Raw genomic sequence first — 21,325 nt, forward strand, 5'->3', positions numbered from 1 at the left:
TAAGGAGGAATTTACCAGCTACTGGGCTGAATACTTATAGGTAAAAGTTCTGGTCTGTTGTTAAATCTCTCCTATGTAGCAGACACAATAGGGCCCACATGGATAGCAGTACCAAGTGTCCTGTAACAATCTGACTCCTGGAAATGTCAATAAAATCAGTGCCTTGATAAAAAAAAATGGTGGCTGCACAAAACCATAACTTCTTCCTCATGGTCCTCCTTGGCAGGGGGTTGGCATCAGGGAGAGGCTGGAACTATCCCTTCTGTGGTGGAGCCAGCCTCAGTGCCACGGCAGACTCATCCCCTTACTCTTGGATGTGCTGAGGGATCAATGAGATTACAAGCATTAATGTCGAGTGGCAGCTTTCACACTCTTCCTTTGTCTTTCACTGTTAGCTCACATTTATATACATACCACAGTCTGGAGGAGTACAGGATTCATCCTTTGCTAATATTTTGCTAAAGACCAGCAACAGGACTTCTGTTTGGTCTGGCACAGCTCATTTCAAAGATGTCTGGTCCCCAGAGGGGGCAGCTGACTTTCTTCATTTCAGCCTGCCAGCTGTCTTCTCATTTCTGACTTTTAGACCTGTTTTTGTTCCTGAGCAGAAATATCTGTACAGATCAATGCTGAGCTTTGATTCAATGACAAGCTAAGTAATTTTTCAATGGAGTAATATTAGTCTATTTAAATCCATACATAACTTCACTCTCCTATAACCTGGATACACTTGATTTATTGGCAATATCAACAAAATAAAAAGATGGAGATGTTAAAAGAAGAACTCCCAAGTGCTTTCTACTTTCTCAGGAAGAGCAGCTGTGGAAAGTGGATGGAGGATGCACAAGTACACTTTGCTCTGCATCTTCTTGGTGACTTTTCCAAGTTAGCAGAGATGTTCCTCAGTACTTGTTATTTCTGTTCCCAGCTCATTCACAGACATCACTATAAAGAGAAATATGGCACCATTTTCTCTGAGAGCTGCAAATGAGGGGAAGAAGAAACCACGATGTGCAATCAAACTTTGTATTTCCCAAATCAACAAGGAATGCTGTGATGACTCCTGTGGCCTCAGCAGTTCAGCAACACCAAGATTTTTCCCAGGATGAATATCAAGCAAAAAAGCATTCTTCCTGGCTAAACACACCCCCCTGAGAGCCATCTCAGTCTCTGTTTCTCCAGGATGCCAATCACAGCAGTGTGAGAAACCCCTCCCCTTGCTTCCAGCTGCTTCTTTGTGGTGTGGGTGGAATTGCTGTTTTGTAGGTAAGGGTGCCCCAGGGCTTCATTCTGTGCATCACACTGCAACAGCCACCTCTTATCTTCCAATCGAGGAATTATCTGACAAGTCACTTTACAACCTACCATCTAGTACTTTACAATCTACTGTACGGTAGACTTTTTGCCAAGATAGTTCGTGGTTTATTCTGAATAAATGCATGCTAATCTCGATTAATCTAGGATGTATGCAGTTACCAAAACTTCCTGTCCTCTCCCTGTATTCTGTTTATGAAAACTGCAGCTCTTGCTCCCTGCTGCTTGGATGCCGACAGGGCTCTGGCATGCTCTGTGTGCATTTGTTTCATTCTTCTATCTTTTCTTTTCCTTCTTTAACTGAAAGTCAATACCAGTTTCTCCTCAAGCCAAGGGCAAGCCTGTGATGGATTTCAGCAGGTGAAAGGCTGGGCCTTTAGCTACTGTGATCATGTACCAGAAATTAGAAGAACAGAATCACCTTCATGGGACCCGAAGGCACCTTTGAAATCCATTATCCACCATAAATCCTATTGGTTCCACAGCACAGCTGCAGGCACAGCAGTCACACAACAGCAGCTCAAGTTACCAGAAATTAGATGTTGAGTTAGCAGGCCTACCCTGAGCATGGCTGAATGGCTGGAGGGGCTTTCATCATCAGCCCTGGCAATGCTGGAAAGAGAATCATGCTAAAAATTATCTTGTACCAAGAGAACTTGCTCAGCCCCAGCAAGGTAGATGACTTTGAGGTCATGAGAGGGTTTGGTTAGCACAAATATAATGTCATTGGAGTGCAGTTTTATGTCCTCACTAGCTGGGAAAATGTTTTGAGTGCATTAATATTAGTGTTTAGATGGTCCCAGCTGTCACAGTGCTGCTCCCAGTGAGCAAGCTGTGGGTGGCCCTGTGTGGAGCCAGGAGATGGACTCAATGACCCTTGTGGGCCCCTTCCAACTTGGAATATCCTGTAATTCTGTGATTCCCCACAGTGCCTCTCTCACTGCCGTGTGGGACCATTGCTCCCCAGCGCTGTGGTTGAGGATTCAACCTGGTGCACCTCACTTGCACCCAGATGGGACCCGTACTTCCTCCATCACTGAGTGAAATCACTCAGGCCCTCCACTTGGGCTTGCCCCAGTAGCATCAGCAGCTGTGCACCACCAGTCCCCACCTGCTGCATTGTGGAGTAAACCCCTGTGTCAAAGGCTGGGCTGCAGCTGCTGCTGCTCAGATGCCCCCAGGTCTCAGGTATCACCCAGGGATTTCCATTAGGTAAAGAGATACGCTGACCAAATTCCTTGTCCCTCCTTCATCCCTTTTGTTCCGCTGTCATTTTTTCTTCCTGACGTTTTGAGGAAGGCTCTGTGTTGAGGGAGATCTGTGGGACATCAAGTGGACAAATACGCAGTGAGCAGCCCAGAATTTCATGAAATCATTGTTATTTGGCAGATGACTGAGAACGAGACGTGTGGGGATCGTGAAGCCACAGCAGGGGGCAGTGCTATATGGTAAATCCATGTATTGGCTTTCAGACATTTTGAGCATGGCAATCCTGAAATTACAAAGCCAGAGGCAGAAACCTGGAGTTGAATATCCCTCTTGTTCCCTGGACAACAAGCAGCACTTGAACTATGAGGATTGATGCACAACTGATGCTGCAAAACTTTCCAACTAAGATGTGTGCTTGATTTTGAGGCTGAAGGAAATTATCAAGAGATGTTTCAGTGTCTGAGTCCATGCATATATTTTCCCAGATGTATTTGTTGTCTCCTTTACCATTAAATATCTTTGACTCTACAGTTTGGAGACCCAAACTACCAAGGCGATACCACAGCACTGTGCAGAGCCTTCCATAGACAACATGCGGAGGACTCCGTGCGGGGCTGCTTCACTTAAAGCTTGAAACAACTGCCAGCCCTATTCCTGAAAACACATTTTTCCTGTATTTACTACAGACCACATCCTGCCCCAACTCCAGCCAAACAGAACAGCAGTGTGTAAATAAGCAGAGGGTTGTGAGTTGGCTCTTGATGACTGCAGGTCTCAGCCATGTTCCACAGTGCTGCAGAGCTCAAGGCAGCCTCGGTGTGACAATCTGGAGCTTCCTCCTGCAACTCAGGCAAACTGAAGGCTGTTGCTGGTCAAGGTAGAAAGCATCTGCTTTCCTGTAGTAGTTTTGGTTGCCTGTATGCCAGGAAGGCGAGCAGGAGGCAGCAAGGAGCTCTCCATCCCCCTGGCCAGGAGCTCACCCTCCTCTTGCTAGCCCACAGCATGCAAAGATTCTCAAAAGCACCCTCCCAGAGTCTCCTCCTGAGGGTCAGGAAAGTGATAAGGTTTTCATAGCTAATTTGACATTTATTTTGTTATGCTTGTAATATATGCCAGAGCAAGATTTCTCTCAAAGGTCTCTCCCTGGATGGACTCCAGAACTATTGCCCTCCCTTCCAGGAGACCTCCGTGAAGATGGCAGCAGTGATGAACAGTTGGGTTTGGAAAGGATATTACATCCTTGTGAAGCCTTTTGCACCACAGGCTCTGCCACACAGGTCCCCAGAAGCTCTGCAGGTGCCCTCAGCCACCACGAGAGGCACAGTGGAGCTGTGCAGCCCAGAGGATCCTCGTCCTTCAGGGGACACCAGTCTGGCACTGGGCTGGGCTTTCTGTTTTTTGCCTGCTCTGATCTCTTGCTCTCCAGCTTATCCTCTCACCTGTTTCTCCTCCCCACATGACATGCTTCTCTGGCTTTCCCAAGCATTATGCCAAGTTACTAATTACTTTTCTCAAGTTCCCGCATTTCCATTAATGGTTGAAGACTTGGATCCATCTCTCCATTTTCTGCTCCCAGTATACCTGTCCCCAGCCCAGGAGCCATTTCTGCCTTGGGGAAGAAGCCAGTGCTGAAGGTACAACATAGGATGAGGCAGGGACAAGGGCTGCTGAAGGGCTCCCAAATCCCAGCTTCAAGGACAAGCCTTCCCACCATAGTTCTCAGCTGTCCCCGCATGGCCCAAGCCCAGCAGTTGCCTTTTGGGGTGGCCTCACAGCCAGAGAAGGAGCTGGAGAAGAGGTCCTAGGGCTGAAGGTGATGCAGGTGATGGGGCAGTGCCAGGAGACCCAAGGAAGCGTGACTTAAAGAAAGACCCAAACTGTGCTACTGAAATGTAGCTTGGCTCAATGTCTGTGTTCTAAGCTGCTTTCATACACCTGCACAAGTGTTCTTCACAGTGCAGAGGACTACAAAGTCACCCCAAAAGTGAGTCCAGTGCCCCTCAAAGGACAAGAGCTGCAGATAGGGCTGCAAGAAGGCTGGCTGAGAGTCATCAAGAGGCTGGCTGTGTGCTCAGCAAACACGTATTTAGAGGGTGGAACACACTGCCCCAAGGTCATGCAGATTCAAGGAGCAGTTAGACAGACTCACTTAAGGAAGGTATTCCTCGGGCTATTAAACACAGATGTCCCCAGAGTTCCTGAGCTGTGGGTCAGTGGAGGCTGGGTGAGCGTGCTGGGGAAGGAGAATGTGCTTTTAGAATATCAAGGTATCACAGAATGGCTTGGGTCGGAAAAGCAGTTCTGAGCCACGGTGGTGGTGTGCTGGAAGCCATGCAGGACTTGATGGGAATCACCCACAGGCAATCTCCATCCTCAACATCTGCTTATCCAAGAGGATCTGCTGCTATTGCCCACCTTCCCTGAATGAAGCCTTTCCTCCCCCCATGCTCATGCTGGCCCTGTCCTTTGGCTGTCAGACCTAGCTGTGGGGTTCCTGTGCCTCTCCCTGACTGTGCACCCTAAGAAGAGCGCATCTAGATCTCAGTTCATGTCTCTGTATAGAAGAAGGGGCAGCCCTGAGAACCCTCCCACTGCATCACACCAGTCCCAAAGACAAAGCTGTACCAGATGGGCTTAAAGCAGTCACCAAATGCTTGTGCAGCATTGCTCGGAGGAAAGGCTTGGGAAGCTCTTGTGCAAAGATGACCTAATTTACAGCTCTCGGTGCTATTCTAGTAGGTTTTTTTTTTTTTTTTGTGTGTAGCAAAAAGGAACCTGGCATCTATCCTCATTTAATACTGCTCTCAGCCTGACTTTGCAATGTCCTAGTGAAAGTACAGCCAAGAGAAACTTTTTTTTTTTTTTTAAGGGAAGTGAAAAGCAAGGTAGAGCAAGGGAGAAAGAAGCAAACAAATAGCAACTAAGGATTTGGGCACTACAGTCCCAAACAGCTTCATGAATAAAAGTACCCACTGCAAATCAAACTGCTCGAATGGCTGCCCTGACCCAATATGCAAATCCATCGAGGGAAGGGCTGAGGCAGCTAGGAGTGCTGGTAGCCAGGGCAGCTCCCCATGCTGAGCCTGGATTGTGCTACAGTGGCTCTCAGTACAGCCATTTGGGAACAATGATCTGCTCTTGACATGGTACTCAGGGAGGTAGTGGGGCAGGACTGCCTTTCATCAGCTCAGGATATCTTCATGTGTATTAGATTTCCAAGATGGAGAGGCCCAAAATTCAGAACAGCTTTTGCAAGCAGAGTTGCCAATAATGCGTTAAGTTACACTAGATATCTCACCATCACATATGCAGCCACGAGTGCTTGCCCACATTCAGCATTCCCAGGTGAGAGCATCTCCTGGCAGCGGTCCCACTGGCACCAGGTAGTGTTGCACACAGACCAGCCTTCTGGCCTGGCACGGCAGAGAAAAACCTTGACAGACGTGTCCTGGCAGTCTGGCACTCACAAAACAAGCATCCCTACCCTCTGAGTCCCACACACACGCAGTCACGTCGCAGTGGATTTGATGTTCTTGCCGTGCCATTTCGGCTCCCCTCTAGAGATCAGTCCCCTCCTGATGGCTTCTCTCACTCTGAAGACTTTCCTTCATTTCCTAACACTCCTCTCTGCTTCATATGGCTCTAGTTTGACTTCCTCCCCTTTGCCGTCCTTGGAGAATCTTGCTGTATTATTTTATATGGTGTTATTGTCTCGCTTTATGGCTAATCCCTCAGGGAACACTGCAGACAAGTCCTCTCAGGTGACATGCCAGTACATATTCTGCACTTTTCATTATTATTTTTGGGGCTACACCCATGTGTGTTATAGAGCTGTGGGTCTTCTAAGCTGTTTCTGGTGCAAATAACTCAGAGCACTTCCTCAGCATCAACACTCCTGTAAAATATTTGGCAGCTGAGTGTTACTAAGATAGCTCCCTGAGCTGTGATGCATCTTGTCAGTCTCACATGAGATGCCAGGACATTGAACTTGAGCACAAGGTGCCAGCACTTGAATCAAAACTAATTGCTGTAGGACATCCGTGTCTGGAATGAAACCAATAAAGCTGAAGCCAGCAGAGAACAAAATCAGACTGGCAATTTGCTTGGGGGCAGCTCATTGACCTCCCTGCCAATGGAACAGTGGGTTGGTTGATCCTTCCTCAGCATAAGGAGCAACTGCAAAACTTTTAAGGATTGAAAACTGACTGCTGTATATCACTCTGTCTTATGCTCATGACATGGCACAGATTTTGGAAGGTGAGCCATGCAATGACTCTCTTGGACTCATTCTGTTGAGTTATGGGGTACCCATGGTACAAAGGTATGGCACATGTTCATGGCACCTTTGGTACCTGTCCGTGGCAGTTGTGTGTCCTGGCTTACAGCTTGCTGGTAGCTTTGGCACTCTTACCAGAACCTCTGCCCTTATGTCTGCGGTGCTTTGATGCTTGAGGAAAGTAGGACCACTGGTGTCAGCTGTGCAGTCAATGTAGCCCTATGCTAACTGTATTTTCCTCTAATTCTCACTGCTTTACCCCCTCCCAGGGACATTCCTGTCATTCTCTGCGTGCCGCCAAAATACAGACAGGCAGTTTCTGCAAGGCTAAAGACAGGTAGCATCAAATGGCTTTGTGAAAACAGATGAGGAATTTTAGAGCATGTGCTGTGACAGGAATCTCCTTCACCTGCTATAGGGAAGAAAATACTTCAGCAGCTGTGTGTATAATTAGCACTTATCGGGCAATGGTAAGGAAACAAAGGTTTGGTAATTTGAAGAAGAAATGTCCAGGGGAACGTTTTTTTAAAGGTCACATAAATCAGCTCCTGTGCAGCTGGGGAGGGAGGGAGGCACCTGGCAGCACAGCACGGCATGGCATGGCACAGCACAGCCAGCTCTAAGCAGGGCCCATGCAGTGAAGGTCAGGCAGAAGCAGGGTCTGGAAACTTGTGCACACATGGGACCAAAAAATCAGAAGTGAAGGAAGATGACACTGAGTTAGTAACTAGCTGGGGTTTCTCCGATTCAAGAGCAAGGGTCTGACTCTCTTTCAGATAAAGGCTATGGTGACATTGCTATTTATTCACAAACAACTCTCTTCTTGTGCTCTCACCTTCCAGGGATGGGCAGCAGATAATAAGAAAGCATTATCTCTTTGATTTGTTAATTTAAGAAATGTTCTTCAATGCAAGCAGGTCTCTGCAACCTAGAAAGCCCCTCAAAGCCAACAGGCCTAGGGCTGGGTTGCCAAGAGGGCAGCACGCAGCTGCCATAAGGATAGGGACAGAGATGGGAACAGGCATGGGGATAGGGAGGAGCTGCGCTGCATCCTTCTGCCAAAGTGCCTGGAGCACGTAAGCCTAAAAGAAAGTCATCGCGAGCCAGCAGAGTGCAGTGAGACCAGAGAGGCCCGGGCTATTTGCTCAGCACAAACCCCATGCTCATTGTTAGGCTGGCTTCAGATGAACTGTGCTTGCCTCAGCCCTACCTGATCTACCAGTTCTGCTCCTATTGAGAAAGGGGACAGGAAATGCTTTTCTAGGAAAAAAAAAAAAGTGAAATGTGGAGACAGAAGGCTCCCACTAAAGCTGTGTGAGGCTCTGTTGGCCGTATGCAGGTATACATTCAGCTTGCACGTTACTCAGGTAAGTGGTGTACATTGCATGAACCATCAGCAAGGTCACCCAAGGTTGCTGGATGTGCCTGGACGTGTTGTAAATATTGCAAAGCCACGCTGCTGCTCTGCAGTCCATGCAGCCTGCAGTTAGGGAGTTCTGTGCTCCAGCAGTGTTAATGATTTTTTGCAGTGCACTTGTGAGGTGGGTGAGGAAATTGGTAATACGGCTGCATAGATCACTTATCTATTAGCACACCTCTCCTGATGGAAACTGAGGGTGAAGCAACCGCCGATCACATGAGAGTGAATGAGCAAATGCAAACATCTCAGCCTGCATCGCTACCTGGGGAAAAAAAAAGTAATCTCCAGGGCTGACACAGAGGCAGATTGTTGGTCACTTAGCTCTGTCCTGATTTGACTAAAGCAATTTACTTCCAGCTTCCTCAGGTTCTAGTGGCAGGGAAGGACAAATTGCAGCTGCATGTAAAATAAATAAATATATAAATAATTTAACTGTGCTGCAGCTTGCTTTGTATTAACTGTTTGGAGGCCGGTGCTCCATCTCGAGGGCTCTGCTGCACCCTGAAATCCCACAATAGGAACAACCCCCTTGCCTTCATGGAAGGCACGCAGCAATCCGTGTTGGCCCCCTACAGACATCCCTGGCTGTTTTTGGGTGCTCATAGAGTACCCACTGTACTTCCCTGGGTGCAGCAGGCGCTTTGTTCACACCCAGCCAGCAGCAACCACACCACAGCCCCCAGCTCCGGGACATGCCCAGCTTGCTGTGTGGAAAATGCCAGAGAGCTCAGGGTTAAGATAAGCAGTAGTGGCTTTTTTAGCGAGGCAAACAACTGCAGTGCCCAGGACAAGCTCTGCCTCTTTCCATGATGAGCAGTGCTTGGGCGTGCCAGGCATTTTTTTCCCTTTCTGAAACAGAACCTCCTCTCCAGAAGCAAAATTAGAAAAGAAGAAGGAAAGTGTGCATTTTGTGATGTAGAATTCCACCTTAGAAGTGCTCTCCACCTCATGGCAGCTCAGGGTCTGCCATGATCATCAGAGTTCAAGCTCTCTGCAGTATGGAGCCTCAAGCTGGAGAGCTGAGCCCCTCGCTCCTGCCCTCTGCCAACAGCTGGATGGCTGTCCCTGGAGCCCTGCCACTCTCTTCCTACAGTTCTCAACTCCACAGCCTTGTGGAGACAGCCCCATTCTCCAGCAGCCTTTGACTGCTCTTCTTATTTATTGTTCATCAATGGATGACAGTGAAGACTTTTCTGAAGCTTCCAGCCTCCCCACGCTGAAGCTGTCGGGCTGCTAAACACCCGCTGGCACTGGGCGGCCTGCATCAGCAGTCTGCATCCTGTGGTCCACTCTCACCTCTGTTTTAAACATAAAGGCTGAAATGAAAAGATAACAAGGTGTTCACTTTTAATGCAATGTGAAATTTGTGGGTCCTCCTTACAGTGGCACTGTGAAGGACCACAGTTTTGCCTGGCTCTGACTGCCTGCCACCTCCTCTTGGTACATCCAAGTAAGATAATGAACTAAGTCCAAACTGATCTCTGTTGGATGGAACACACAGTCTGCTTCTCAGAAAGACTAAGAATTAAAGCCACTATCAGGTTTGGTAAGTGTAAATATAAGGCCCAAAACCCAGCAACTCTGCTCTGCTGATGCTGGAAAAGCTCATTGGATTCCTCAGAGCAGGACGCAAAGGGCATCAATCCAACAGTGTCTGCTGTAGCACTGTGTCAGGAGGGGCTATGCCAGGCAGGTTCTAGCAGCAGGTACAAAGTGCAGTGACCCACAGAGGTGGATTAACATCTGATCACCCAGAGGGCAACTTCAGCCTGAAGATCTCTGAGCATACAGCTCCTTTGCATTGATCTGGTCCAAAGCGCAGCTCAGCAGGGTTCTTCAAGGTTGCCCAGGCAGCAGATGTCATCCAGGGGATAGTACAGGCTGGGAGTCCCAAGTCAGCTCGCTCCTAATTCAGACATCTGAATCACAGTCCCACTTCCCCACTGGTCCAGGACAGTTGGAATCAGATCACAGCAGCATGAATCAGGATTGGAACAAGCTCTTCTCCAGACCATCAGAAGACTCTGAATCAGGTTGTGAAACAATCCTTCCACCCCTGGCTTGGAGGGCCTGAGTCAGGGCCGAGCTAACACTTCTGCTCCTGAGCAGAGAGCATGAATGCAGCATGACAGCGAGTGTCCCTGGATGGCAGAACGAGAGAGGAGAGACTCTAAATGTGTCGCTTGATTACAACTGCATGGGCACTTCAGTTCTCAGCCAGAACGTTTTCCATAATGAAGTGGAGATAAGATAGAGGAATATAAAGAGGAGTATTCTTGAACAGTACTGATGATTGTTTTGAAGAAGGGCACTAAAGGCAACACTTTTGATCTTCCCCTGCCTATGCCCTGGTCCTAAATAGTACCTTAGTAGTCTCATCATTTCCTTTACATTTAATTCTGGGTAGTAGAGCTGATCCTGATTGTTATTCAGGTTTTAGGGATTCCTGTCTGGAGGTGGAAGCACAGCATGCTATGGTCACGTAGCAGGAGAACCTTTGAAAAACACCACCTAAGCAGGAAAAGGAGGCCCCATCCATGCTTTGCAGAAGGGAGATCATCCAAAGTCACCCAAGGGCACAGTGTGAACAGCTCAGCTTCAGGCTCGTCTGCTTTTACTGTTATTCATGGTTTGTTGTGCCAATATGGGCTTGCTCTCCCTCCATCATGGAAGAAGGGTTGCCTTCCTCAGCTATGTCTTTTTTTGGGGTCCATTCACATCATGCTTCAGTTCACTGGGTTAATAGCAATGGGATAAATTAGTGTGGGCTACACGTGCTCTTCTACACTCCTTGTCCTTCTTACTGTCCATGACACTAACAGTGGTCTCTGTCTGGGGTCTCGATGCTTTGTGTGACACTTCCTGTCATCTGAGATGTATTTCCTTCCATCCAGGACCATGGTAGCATCTCAAATTTCAGCTGGATCTAGGAGCTCCATGATGGAGGTTTACTGCAAGAGGAGGTGGAGGCAGAAGGAAAAACTGGTGAAAAGCATGTGCCAGCTTCACCTGTACATCCAGTTCTCTGTTTCTGGAATTTGCATGAGGCAGAACAACACGGCCAGACAGCATTGCACCACTGATGGCTGACAGCTGCGAGATATCACAGAAATCAGCTGTGATTGCCCAAAGGTTTTCTCTCCACCTTGGCAGCTGTGAATGCAGCAGCCCAGGTCCTGCTCCTAACCTCTGGTGTCACAGCAATGGATATTGGATTGCAGCAGGAGAGGGAGGCCAAAGAGCAGCGCTACTGTGGGAGAGGACGTGTTATGGTTGGAGATGAGGATGACTAATATCTGTCAGGAATGAGAGGATATTTTGAGCAATCTGTGTAACCTTCTGTTTCCTTTACTCTTTTCCTATACTCTTTTCTCCTTCCATTACTTGCAGCTGTTGTATCACATGTCTGCTTGGGATCTGCTCTGGTGCCCCTGGGAATCCCTCTGCTGCCTTAAGAAAGCTCTGGAAGGGGCTTCTACGTAACTGTCCCTGCAGCCTGTAGGGCAGTTGTCATGGTAGGTTTGGGCCAACAGTGGTGACCAGAGTGCAAGTGGCAAGTTCAAAATAAAATAACAACTAAGTGGCAGCTGCGCTCCAAACCAAAACAGATTCCTAAAATGAGCAAAACCCAGCAGGCCATCTCAGGCTATTAAAATGAAGTGCAATCATGATCTAGAGTGAAAATTAGCAGTATTTTCCAATTCCTGAATTCTGGAAGCCTTTCAGCTCCTAGGTTGAAGTGCCTGCCACACCCACAGGGAAGCACCCTGCTTATTTAACAATAGTTGATTTCTCATTGGAATCATTTCTAAAAGTGTGTCCATAAGCAAGAGATCATTCCACAACCTTAATTTTTCTATTTTTTTCCCTATAAGTCAACTCAGGATCTAAGTTTTGAACTTACAGATAGGCTCAAACTAAAAGCCACCCTTCCTACAGAGTGGCATTACATCTAACAGCTGTCACCAGCACTTCCTGCAGCAAGAGTTACAGTAAGGAGTGCAAATGGAAATGCTTGTAGACACAAACTGCATCCCAGGCAGAAACCATAGGAAAGAAAAAATGGCCTTGAATGCTTAAGAAGAATTAAAACTCATGTGCATTAGACAGATATTGTTTTCAGTTTTATAGAAGCTGAGATGCAATTAATGTAGTAATTACCAAGATGCCCCTGGGGTAGTGCAGCTGTCACGCAACCCCATTCCACAGGGCTGATGCCTTTTAATTGTGAGACATTAGCACAAAGCTTTTGGAGCTGCCTAAATACAGGACCCAAGCCTAGAAGCACTTGCAATTGGCACAGTGCCCCTCGTGCCTTTGCTGGGCTGGGCAGCACCATTCTGTGTCCATGCTGCCTCACATCCATGTTAGTGGCACAGGAACACCAGCTCAGGCCTCAGGACACTTGGGGATCCAGGAAAAGAGCAGTAGCCCTGGGCAGTCACCTACACGAGCTCCATCACCAGCACTAATGCCATTTTCCACCACTTTTCCAACCACCATCCTTTTCCCTGATCAGTTATTTATGTGTCACCAGCACAACTGACAGCCCTTAGTTCAGCTGCCACGTAAAGAGGCTCTTGGTACCTCAAATTCCAACTTTCCAGCCTGGGCAATGCCTTCATGTTTAGCTGCAGCAGGAAATGCTCCAGATGGATTCTTGCTTTTGTTTTGCTGTAATCTTGTAGCACTGCCCAAGTGCTAAGTGCTTCTCTGAAGAATAACCTCTCCAGCTTCCAAAAGCATGGCTTTGGACAGCACACCGGCATGGACTTGCTTCCAAAGCATCCCAGCCTGGGAGGGCCTAGAGAGCATCAGGAGAGGATGTTGGTAACTGGGGTCTGCGGCTGTGGGGGTGAAGCTGATGCAAATCAGTGCCATGTGCCATCGACAGTGCCATAGGAAGGAAACAAGGGTTTATCTTCCCCCTGATGTTTGAGGCAACACTTCCACTTGCAGCCTGAGCTCTGGTTCACGATGTGTACCGATTGCTCCTCTGGTTTACTACTTGCTGCCCAGGGAGCAAATAACACCCTTTGAAATTAGCAGCCTGAAATATGGCAAGGCAGGACTTGGCAGGCGGTGATTAAGCAGCTCTCTGAGCGGGAGGAGGGCAGGAAACAAATGGCAATATATATGAGTGACGACAAGTACAGCAGGGGAGAAAATTAACTCATTGCGAGAAGAGATCTCTCAGCTGCTCCTGCTCCTGTCTGATGAGGAGGTTGCCAGAGGGGGGAATGAGCCCAAGTGCATTTTTTAAAACACCCCTGCAGAGTACTGTGCATCTCTGCTCCTATGGGACTCACAGGAATGAGGGGCTGATTCCAGGACTGCAAAGTCAATGGGCAGGTTCCCAATTATCAGTGGGTTTAGACTGGATGCCTAAATCCCAGGCATGGGTTTATTGAGAAAAACACTTCATATCAGGACAGCCTTGGAAAGTGGTCTCCAAGCTGCTGTCCTAAGGAAGGAAGCACTGCTGATGAACTGTGTGCCACAGCAGTGCCTTGTATCATGGGTGTCCAGTTTTATATTATAGATACTCATATTATATTGCCCATCCTAAGCACTTAAAGTATTAATGCCACATTTCCCCCTTCCCGATCCTGAACTGGTGCATGTAGGCTCAGCTGGAGGGTCTGCTCAGTGGTGCTCCGTGCAGCAGTGAGCTGAATGGGTCATCTGTGCTCAGTGGGTCATTCCCACAACTTTTAGACAGAAAGCATCTACCTGCTGTACTGCATGGTACCATGTGCTGCCACTGTGTCACCTCGAGCCCAGCCTAAGTAATCACATATGCCTGGTGGTGCAGGTGGATTTATCTGCTGATAGGAAGTATTTGCATAAGGCAGAGAGATTTTCTACATACATCCTGATATACAAGGAAATTGGTTGCTGTAATATTGGCAGAGAACTGCAGAGATACCACAGTTCCTATGCCATCCCACACTGACCTTTAGTCTCTCTATCAACGGTACTGCCACTGTTGGAGGGGCTGGAAAGAGTTTCAGAGAGCTGGGGAGGAGGGAACAAGCAGCAGCTGAAGGTTATGGGCTGGCAATGGCAGGTCTAGCAAACACTGAGCGTCAGGTGCTCGCTTTGCAATTTCTTTGCTGCACGTGAATTCAAAACCCTTTGAAGGTCAAAGATAGAGTTTTCTGGTAGGCTGAAGGGGAAGGACTGTCTGCTCATAAAGTTTTCATCAAACGCAACGCTACTATAATATCAAAGTCCTCAAGGGCAACAGGCATATAAAGATCTTATCACTGCTGCTAACAATACTACTGTTGCTCTGCAAAAGCACGGAGCAGGGTGCCCAAGAACAAAGAAGCAACATTAAAACCTGTAATTAATATTAATATTTCTTGCCTGGAAAAATATTAACTGAGCATGCTAGTTCTTCATCTTTTTGTGGGCAGGCAAAATACAGAGAGCTGTCATGCAGGCACAGCGAGTTGTCTGTGTTACATGATGATGGACTGAACATTAAAAGCAGAAGCTGAGAGAGAATGCCCAGCGATGGTCTGGTGTGAGCTGAGTCCCTGAGGGTATGAATTTCAGGGGTCCAAAATGGTTTCCACTGCTAGTGCAAGCTAGATTTCCCTTTCTTATGTGTGCTTTTCCCCTGCTTCTCTGTTGTTATTTCCTCATAGCTTCTGGTTGGTAGCTTGCTGGACTTGCCTTGAGGTGAGGCAGGTGAAAGGCTGTACCACCTGTGTGCTCCAGGGACCTGGGAAGAAGGGGGAAGGAAAGCAAGCTGCAATTCTGAAGAGATGCAAAAAGCACATTAAAACTTGTTACTTAAATATGAAGTGCCAAGCTTTTAAAAACAAGGCATTGCTATGAATAAGAGAAGCTCATTGAGATTTTTTTAACAGTACTGGTTCTAAGGAAAGGACATTCTCATTCAGACCTGTGTGCTGCCAAGAAAAGCGTCAGAGATTCTTGACACATTGAGAACAGGCATGTCTTAAGAAGAACTGAAAAATGACCCAGCAGTTTATTACATGGAAGCATCAGACATCAAGACACTTGGAAACAGGTGAGCCAACCATGTGAACACCTGCCTGGGCAGCAGAGATGCCAGGTGGCTGTGCTCATCATACAACCAAGAGCACCAAAATCCAGGGTTGGATTTTAAGCACTTTATCTGCTCTTTTAAGTGGATGGGGCTCACCATGCTGAGCATTACAGCTGAGCTTAGGTGCTGCAGCTCTGCTTCAGAGACCTCCGAGTGCTTTGCTTTCATGTTGCTAAGACGACAAAGAGTATGGAGAGTATATTTTGCATGGAGATAGGGTTGAATTAAAGTGGATCATTCCCTGGATTTCAAAAAGCTTGAACACAAATCATAGGCCTGAATGATGTAATGTACGGCAGATCCTTGTTTCAGTGTACTGAAAGAAAGACTAATTTACTGAATAAAGCACCCAAAGGCTATTTTTACAAACGACCCTTCTCTTTGCTTTCTGTATATTATCTATCATCAGATCCATAATGCCTTTGCAGAGCAGAAAGCAGTATCACAAACAAGCACATTAGAAAGCTTAACATGAACAATGCTGACAAGCACATGTTTCTACCAAAAGGACAAAGACACATCCTGCCACGTCCCCTGAGGTGCCAGGGCACAGCACCCTGCTACCCACCCTTAGCTTTGCAAGGTTGTACCCACAGTGGAACACGTTTATTTGTGTGAACATCTGACTGCTTTGTTTACCACAAATAAAGCCTTCCCTGCAAAAGCCACCCTTAAATCATGTCTGAAGTGGCAGCACATGACATAGGCAGGGCTGGGAAGGTGATTAAGGGGATAAAGTAGAGGCTGCTGACTGCATTGCCCTCATATGCTGAAGTGCCAACGTGCCTCTCGGGGCACAAACTGACCTGCCCTGTGCTTCCGAGGACACGCAAAGACATGAGGTCATTGGGAAATCTGTCCCTGAGGTGCTGTGGCCACAAAAGCCCCACATGCCCTCCAGTGCTCAGCACCAGGCCCAAAGCACCGTGCTGCCTGAGGAGGGGCACAAGAAAATGAGCCCTGAATGAGAGCTTTCAATAAATGCTTTGGAGTTGTTCGAGTTTGTGCTTCAAAATAACATAAGTGGGGGTTTTGAGCTCTTTGCCATATTGCTAAGTGTCTGTTTGGGTAAGCAGAGATGAATTCCAAAAGGGGCTTAAGTATGAGGACCAGGAGCTGGAATCTCTGCTCAGCCTGCGGACACACAGCTGTGCTGCCTGGTTTTGCTTCAGGTCTCAGCGGTGAAGGAGGGCTGTGTCCTTCTGCCAAAGCTCTGGTCAACGTGATGGCTCATGCTTTCACTTCCTGGCAAAGCTCTGAGGCACTTGGGGAGGATGGCGAGAGCGAGGAGTGGCCAGGCCCAGTGCCAGCGAGCCCGAGCTGGAGGTTTCACATAAACCCTGTGCCAGAGGGAACAGGAGGGCAGCCCGCCTGCATCAGCTGGCACCAAACTGCCACTGCAATCCCACTGAGATTCAGCAAACAACGTCACACTATGTGTGATGGATGTGATGCTGGAGAGATCTTCTCAAGGACACTCACACCACTCCTTCAAGCAAAGGGTCGGAGAGCAGTATCCTCTGGGACTGGCACTGAGCCACAGCATTTGTTAGGCTCCTGGCTTTCAGTGGTAGCTGTAGGATGAGGCTTAAGTGATGGGGTCATGTGAGTTTACTTTCTGTCCTAATGCTACTATTGCAGTCAGGGGGCTGGGTTTACATCTTCTCCAAAATTCTGTGAATTTTGGACTTGATTCAAGACTGAGCAAATCCAGTGGGGACTTTCCATTGTTTGCAATGGTCTTCAGAACAGCTGTTATTGTTCTTCACCATCTCCTGGAACATTTGGTGTAGAGTTATTGTGGTCTCCTGAGGAAACTCTGAGAAAACTTTCAGAATGAAGAAGCCTTCACATATTGGCAAAGCAATTTTTGGGTTTGTTCCCAGTGCAATAGTCATAGTCTTTCCTTTTCGCTGTCGTCACAGCTTTCAGATGCACATGGACCGGCCGTGGGTGAACTCAGAATTCATCTTCACAGCTTCAACATTTTCCTTCTTACCCCGCAGTGGTTTATGTCCACTAGTTCTTGGAGAATCATGTTGAATTTCCACAGAAGAGTGAATTAAAATCAGAAACAAAGGTCTTTATTCTCAAAACGTTTTGGAAAAACACAGAAATGGACTACTGTTGCTTATTATCTCTATTTGTTGTTGCTGTTTTCTTTTGCAAAGACTTCTCACACACAGCTCCATCTGTAGCCATTTTACTGCTGGTGTGTCTGGGCTTTGTCTCCCTCTCCAAGTGGCAATGCTGGTGGCCATTGTCAGCTTTTTCGAAAGCCGTGCACTTAAGAGATCCAGAAATCTACCAATTAGTTCATGTTTAATCTGCACGATCTGCAGAGCACTTCTGGAGTCTTGTGGATTTGTTCCAGCACAGACAAATTATGCTGATTAGATTGGTAAAAAGCCAAAAAATGAATAAATAGCAATTATTTTAAATAAATTCCAAGCACATAAAGACTGATTTTAGCTTCGGTTGTGGAAAAAAAAATTCATGCAAATTGTGGTGTGTGTTTACTGCATTTTTTTTTTCTTCCTTCCAAACCAAGCCTAAGAGCTGGACTCTGAGCTGCTCCAGCTGCCTGGCAGAGGAGTGGGGCTGCAGACACCTGCTCACAGCTGCATCCCATGCTGGTAAATGGGCTGAGAGCCACGGGCACACGGCGACCACATTTATCCCAGCTCCACACTGTCAGCTGAACTCTGCCAGGAACAGGCTCTTTTTGGGGTGAAGAAAGGAATTTCAACACAGAACTTAAGAGCCTGGCCCTTTGGTTCATCAAAGACTCAGGAGTGGGGGCCATGAGGTTTGATCCCGCACTGCAGGTAAGAGGCTGCTCCCATCCTGGGATCACAGCATCCCTGCGTTGGCTAAACAGCAACAAGCAGACTAGGAGGGTAAATGTGGGTGAAGAAAACAAATCAGGAGTAATTTCAATGTTTATGGATGCAGCTGAGCAAGCCCTTTGCTTTTCAAAGGCTCTCCCATGTTTAGGAAACAAAGTCACAACAAACACCTCCCATCTCACAAGTGGGCAAACTGGAGTTTTGCAACATTAATCCCATCACTGAGGTAAAAAAAACACAACTGAAATTGAATCTGACATGCACCCAGCAGCCTGCCCTAGCTGGGCAGGAGGTCAGAGCAGCTCCATGAGCAGGAAGGCGTTCACCCTGCCCTCTGAGGAGACACAAGGGCTTACCTTGCTCCAGCCTGGAGCAAGTCCCAGTGCTGCTGAGTCCCCATCTTCATCCTCCCCTATGCATTGCTGATACCTATCTTTGTATTTCCAGATAAGGATGCTGCACCTTCCCCTCACCTAGGCAGCACCTTGTTTACTTCTAGTGAATTTCAGCTGTGCTTCACTGCCCAATCAGTGGTAATAAGGATTCACCCATAAGGCTTTTCTGCACTTCATTATAACCTGTCCTGCCCCAAATAGCTCTGTGCCACCTTGGCCAGCTGCTCCCTCCTATTGTTTATATCCACTTTGAGCCACAGCCAAAATGAATGTGGCGATGTCTGGTGCAACTTCTGCTCCCCCTCAACATTTCTGCCCTCATCCCTTGAGGACATCATTCAGCCTTACTCATCTTCAGCCTAATGGCTCTAAAAAGCACCTTAATTCTATTATATCCCCTCATTCCTGCAGGGCTGGCTCTGCAGCCATGCTCATGTTCTTTTAATATTATTTTGGGATTTATAATTCAATCCAACACTGGTACGTGCTCTGTAACAAAGCAGGGCAAGGAAGGAGGAAACCATGTTTGGAGTAATTAGCAGTCTATGTGCTACTTCTGCTTTGTTAATCCTCACTTGAGGAAATCAAGTGCTGTCTGTTGTATGGAAGTTCAACAGAATGTGACTGCCTACTGCTGGCGGCACTGACGTGGGCATGGGTCACCAGAAACCTGTGCCACTCGGTCTGGCTGGGAAACAGCACAGGACCTACCCAGAGTCACTGATCCCCCTAATTCGTGGGGAACTTCAGGGTGCTTTTCAGCTCTGATGAAAACAATGCAGCACATAAGCCTCTTTGACTCATCCTCTCTGCTATAAGATCAGCCACAAACAGCTGATTTCTGTGAGGCAGACGTATTTATAGGCTTGGGACAGAATACAGATTTCAAAATGCCACTTTTCTGATTCAAAGTGATGACTTGAATCTTTAATCCATATGAAATTAATTCAGCTAGTAAATGAGAATGGCTACAGAGTGAAATGAATTAAAGTTTCAGAAAATCATTGAGATTGATGTGGCTGCATGATAAGATCCAGCAGTGGGTTGTGACCTGGTGAACGCTGTTATCTAACTGTACTTGCGTCCAGGTGCTGTGAGGACTTGTGGGCTGTGACGTGTTGCCAGGCAAGAGCAGGAACAGCTTTGCTTCAGAGGAGCTTCTTGCACAGCATTAGCAGAGCAGTGCTATTTAGGAAGGAGCTGCAGCCTGTGTAGCAGCAGGGAGGATGTGGAACTTCAGGGCTCTGCTCTCTGTTCTGCCTCTGACTTGCACAGTGCTCTCATGCATAAGCCACAGAGGGCTCGTAGTATGATGACTGTAGAGCTGTGTGATTCCCAAAGGCTGAAGTGTATAAGGAAAGCCAATTGGTGCTGAGGCACAAAATGCCTTTGCCTTCTCCCTGCTGTGGATGCAATGAGAACAACTCATTGGGAGTTCAGTCCCGTTTACGGTCTCCAAGAAAGAAGCCTTAAAGAGCTCACTGTTGCCTTCCCTGCTCTGACGTCTACGCAGGCAGATCATCAGCTGCAACCACGTGCGCTTCTGATCTCCCACTGGAAAAGAGCACTTTTCTCTCTTTTTTTTTTAAGCACTGCTGAGACCACCGAGAAAATGTTAAAAATGAATGATCCTCCTGTGAGCACTGGGTGGGGAAAACTCAAAGTCCATCTCCTCAGAGGCTCAGTGGTGATTCTAGGGTATACACTGTATGTGAGTTCTGCTGACTGTCTTAAGTGCTTCCACTGTATTTCACAGAGGACACAAAGCCACAGAGAACATGCAGGGATTATAACTGGTATCTAAATCCAATTTCTCAACCCAGGTAATCAAATCTCTTGTGCCATGCTCTTGCCCAGCAGTATACTGAAGTGGGTGATTTTTTTCTGTTATATATAATTCTATTGTGTGCTCTGCTAAGATATGAGACCCCTGGTTAATTCAGCTTAACTAAGTTAACATGGCTTTGAAAACAAGTGTGACACAGTGTACATGTAATCCAGCTGACTGACCTGAATGCAGATACTTTCAAAACGTCTTCTCGTCTCCCTCTCTCCTTTTCACTCCACCAGTTATAGAGTGCAGCAATGCCACTGCCTGTGCGCCCTGTTAAAACAGCCTGATTAAACTGTCTCCATAAAATGCCAGATTACACACATCCACACTAATGAGCATTTCTGATCCATGACTTTTAAGGGTAACATCTGGAACCCTCTGGGAAATTGCCTCTTCATTGCACAGTCAACAGAAGGACAGGGAGCTCATGGGAGAGATACGCAGGTAAAAGCGAGGACCATTATTTCTATTTGACAATTTGATTCAAGGTCTGTTTGTTCTCTGCAGATACTGGTGCAGATTCATTCCAGTTCAGAAGCTGTCACGTAGGGAAAGAGGAAATAACACAGCCTGGCTCGCTTCTTTTGGCATCTGATCAACAGTTCCTCAGAAGCACACGAGAGGCCAGCAGCATGTAAATGCTTTCCCTCATGGTGACACAGACAGAAATTTCTGGTAGTAGAGTAACTCCCTTCAGCTACTCACAGCTGCACGTACCTTTGGTGCAACATCATCATTGTGCAACACTGGCTCTCCCACTTTTCTCTCATCGTACCTCTCATACTTGTGCAAACAGAAGCTGAGATGGAGCCCTGCAAACGGTCTCTGAGAGCCCAGCCCTCCTTTCCCGAGCGTGCCCTGCTCCAACTGCATCAAAGGAGAGTTTGGGGCACTGGACACCACTGAACTGCAGCCCAGGAGGGCACAGTTGTCTCCAGTCCGTT

At 47.4% G+C, this 21,325-nt stretch overlaps 2 protein-coding genes across 4 annotated transcripts in view; one reads left to right on the plus strand and one right to left on the minus strand.

Annotated features, from left to right (window-relative positions):
• The window catches only part of XRCC3 (X-ray repair cross complementing 3), a 421,446-nt gene that overhangs the window by 99,393 nt on the left and 300,728 nt on the right, over window positions 1–21,325 (plus strand). The window lies entirely within an intron of this gene.
• The window catches only part of TRMT61A (tRNA methyltransferase 61A), a 34,197-nt gene continuing 22,215 nt past the window's right edge, over window positions 9,344–21,325 (minus strand). Inside the window, exon 5 of one of the 3 annotated variants that reach the window (XM_065750356.1) lies at window positions 9,344–10,360. In XM_065750356.1, the coding sequence (XP_065606428.1) occupies window positions 10,295–10,360 (66 nt within the window). In that variant the 3' untranslated portion in view covers window positions 9,344–10,294. Of the gene's footprint in view, window positions 10,361–14,461; window positions 14,988–21,325 lie in introns of those variants that run through there. The other 2 variants (XM_065750371.1, XM_065750380.1) reach the window with 2 other exon arrangements.

Source organism: Cyrtonyx montezumae, unplaced genomic scaffold, assembly GCF_038088225.1.
Source record: "Cyrtonyx montezumae isolate F1298 unplaced genomic scaffold, pur_monq_1.0 scaffold_10, whole genome shotgun sequence".
In the NCBI taxonomy this organism is placed as follows: Eukaryota; Metazoa; Chordata; class Aves; order Galliformes; family Odontophoridae; genus Cyrtonyx; species Cyrtonyx montezumae.